Here is a 2,827-nt window from a genome sequence, read left to right as displayed (position 1 = left end):
TCATAAAGAATTCGTTTATTTGGTTTCTTAAGTTTAAACTTTCATGGACTATTTTAGATTTCGATTGCATAGCTTTCAGCTTTAGCAAAATAGTTTCTAGTGTTAGTACGGTAGTGTTTAATTAAGATTGCTTCTAAAAAATATTTTTTAATTTTTTCTTTCACAAAATTTAAAAAAAAAAAGCTCAATTCCAAACAGTACCTACTTATCTTTCCGTGGAAATATCAGACGAGATTTGGATGGCATAGAGCACGAACAGGCGATCGATCTTTTAACTCCATCTTTAGATTGAGTTTTTATGCAACTGATGAAGGAGATGAGGTTTCCGTTGATACTCATTAGTTATACAATTTTGCTCCCATGCCTGTCAACTATGACTCTAGGGGGGTCAATGTCTTTGCCTGGTTGTCCCGACAAGTGTGGAAATGTCATCATTCCATATCCATTCGGGGTCGGTTTAAGTTGCAGCGCAAATTCTTCATTCACGATAATTTGCCAGAATTCTTCAATTCCATTACTGACCAACATCAGTTTGGAAGTCGTGAATATATCGCTGAAAGGTCTAATTACAGTGAAACATCCTGTTTCACCAATGGCTTGCACCCATGTACAGCGGACACAGTCTCTCGTTCCATCACTGTTGGGCAGTCCTTTTACTATTTCTGAAAGATTAAATTCCTTATTCATTCTGGGTTGTCAAAATATGGGATGGTTTCGTGCTAATAAAACATCGACTATCGGTGGATGCATGGCCCTTTGTGATGCTAATACCACAATTCATGACAGTTGCAACGGTGTTAACTGCTGCCAAATTTCAATCATGGAAGGGATTCGAGAACCTGATTTTACTTACCGAAGCATTGCCACAGCAGGCAAAAATGCAACCTTTTGTGGATATGCTTTTCTTGCCCATCAGACATGGTTCCGAAGCGATTATAAGACATTCAGTGGGCTTCAACATGATTTCCCGAATCCATTTGATGAAAAATTTAGATCTACAACTATGGTTCTTGAGTGGATATCAACTATGATAATTTTCTCTAATTCTAGTTGCTATGATAGAGACGAGTACAATGGTTGTAAGTTTCTTGATGATTATACAAGATGGCCTACAGAAGATGAAGGTTCTAAACTATGCTCTTGCGATTTTGGATTTGAGGGAAATCCTTATCTACCAGCAGGGTGCCAGCAAATTGACGTGTGTAGCGGTCAGAGACTAAAATATTGCATGGGTAATTATACCGACGAGGAAGCCTATTCAACATGTGATGAGCATCATCATCCATTAAAAGTACCACTTATCATTGTTGGAAGTGTACTAAGCACTCTACTTTTGATTGTTGTTTCCTGGAGATCCTCCAAAGTTTGTATTAGAAGATTGAAGGCTAACCGCAAATTGAGTAACTTCAAACGAAATGGTGGCTTGCTGTTGGAAAAACACGAGTTGTCTGCAGCTGGTAAAGGCGTAGAGAAGATCAAGATATTTAACTCGAACTACTTGGCAAAAGCCACCGATCACTACAACGAAAATCGTGTGCTCGGTCGTGGTGGCCAGGGTACTGTCTACAAAGGAATGTTGACAGATGGAAGAATTGTGGCCATCAAGAAATCTGAGGGGATAGATGAAGATGATATTGAAAATTTTATCAACGAGGTTGTTATTTTATCACAGATAAACCACAGGAATGTGGTTAAGCTATTGGGATGTTGCCTAGAGTCAGAAGTTCCACTTCTTGTGTACGAGTTCATACCAAATGGAACCCTGTTTCAGCATATCCATCATCCAAATGAAGAATTCCCATTCACTTGGGAGATGCGTGTGCGAATCGCCCTAGAAGTAGCAAACTCTCTATCTTACATGCACTCAGCCGCATCTGCTCCAATATATCATCGGGATATCAAGTCTACAAACATACTGCTGGACGAGAAGTATCGAGCAAAAGTTTCGGACTTTGGAACATCAAGGTCGGTTTCAATCGAGAAAACTCACTTGACCACAAAAGTCCTCGGAACCTTTGGTTACTTGGATCCAGAGTACTTCCAATCAAGCCAGTTTACTGAAAAGAGCGACGTTTATAGTTTTGGCGTGGTCATGGTCGAGCTTTTAACTGGTGAGAAAGCAGTATCTAGAATTAGAGCGGATGTGGGGAGGAGTTTAGCCACACATTTCTTGCACTCCATGGAGGAAGATCACTTGTTCGATATTCTTGATGCTCTGGTGCTCAAAGAAGGCAAAAAAGAACAAATTCTGGCCATGGCTGAACTTGCCAGTAAATGTCTGCAGCTCCAGGGCAAGAAAAGGCCGACAATGAAGGAAATAGCAGCCAAGTTAGAAGCAATTCAAAATCTGACAGAGGGTACTCTTCTCCAGCATGATGTTGAGGAAAATGAACAACAAATATCCGAGTTTTACGACTTCTCCTCCTCAATTCCAGGAAGCACCAATATCTTTGATTCTATCATCATTTCAGGATCATCATCATCAGATGCTCAACCTTTTTTGGTTGATGACCGCTCATGAAGAACTTATTCCGTGATTTATTTCTTGTCTGCTGTTTTTCTTCATCAAGGTTTTATTTATTTATTTTTTTTTGTGTGATTTTTGCGGATATGTGCAAAAGTTACCTCGAGTATATTTGCAAGAAAAACTGTACGGGTATTTTGATGTAAGATTTTTTTTTATTATTTTTTTATGTAAGATTTTAATAATAGCCACGAGCTCTATGTATAACATCATCCATGTAGTTAAGCATTTTTGTTTGATCTTTTTGTTTGAATAATATTAGAGGTATAACAAATATCATGTACTGACGATATTTTCAGCAAA

At 38.7% G+C, this 2,827-nt stretch overlaps 1 protein-coding gene across 1 annotated transcript; it reads left to right on the top strand.

Moving 5' to 3' along the window:
• The first annotated feature begins 316 nt into the window (after positions 1-316).
• Positions 317-2,521, top strand: LOC140878253 (wall-associated receptor kinase-like 10). The gene has a single exon (XM_073281853.1). The coding sequence runs from the start codon at positions 317-319 to the stop codon at positions 2,519-2,521; it is 2,205 nt and encodes a 734-aa protein (XP_073137954.1).
• Positions 2,522-2,827: the final 306 nt, after the last annotated feature.

The sequence above is a fragment of the Henckelia pumila genome, chromosome 2, assembly GCF_033568475.1.
Source record: "Henckelia pumila isolate YLH828 chromosome 2, ASM3356847v2, whole genome shotgun sequence".
Lineage (NCBI taxonomy): Eukaryota > Viridiplantae > Streptophyta > Magnoliopsida > Lamiales > Gesneriaceae > Henckelia > Henckelia pumila.
Note: the sequence above shows the minus strand (reverse complement) of the source record. Positions and strands in the feature narration are given on the sequence as shown.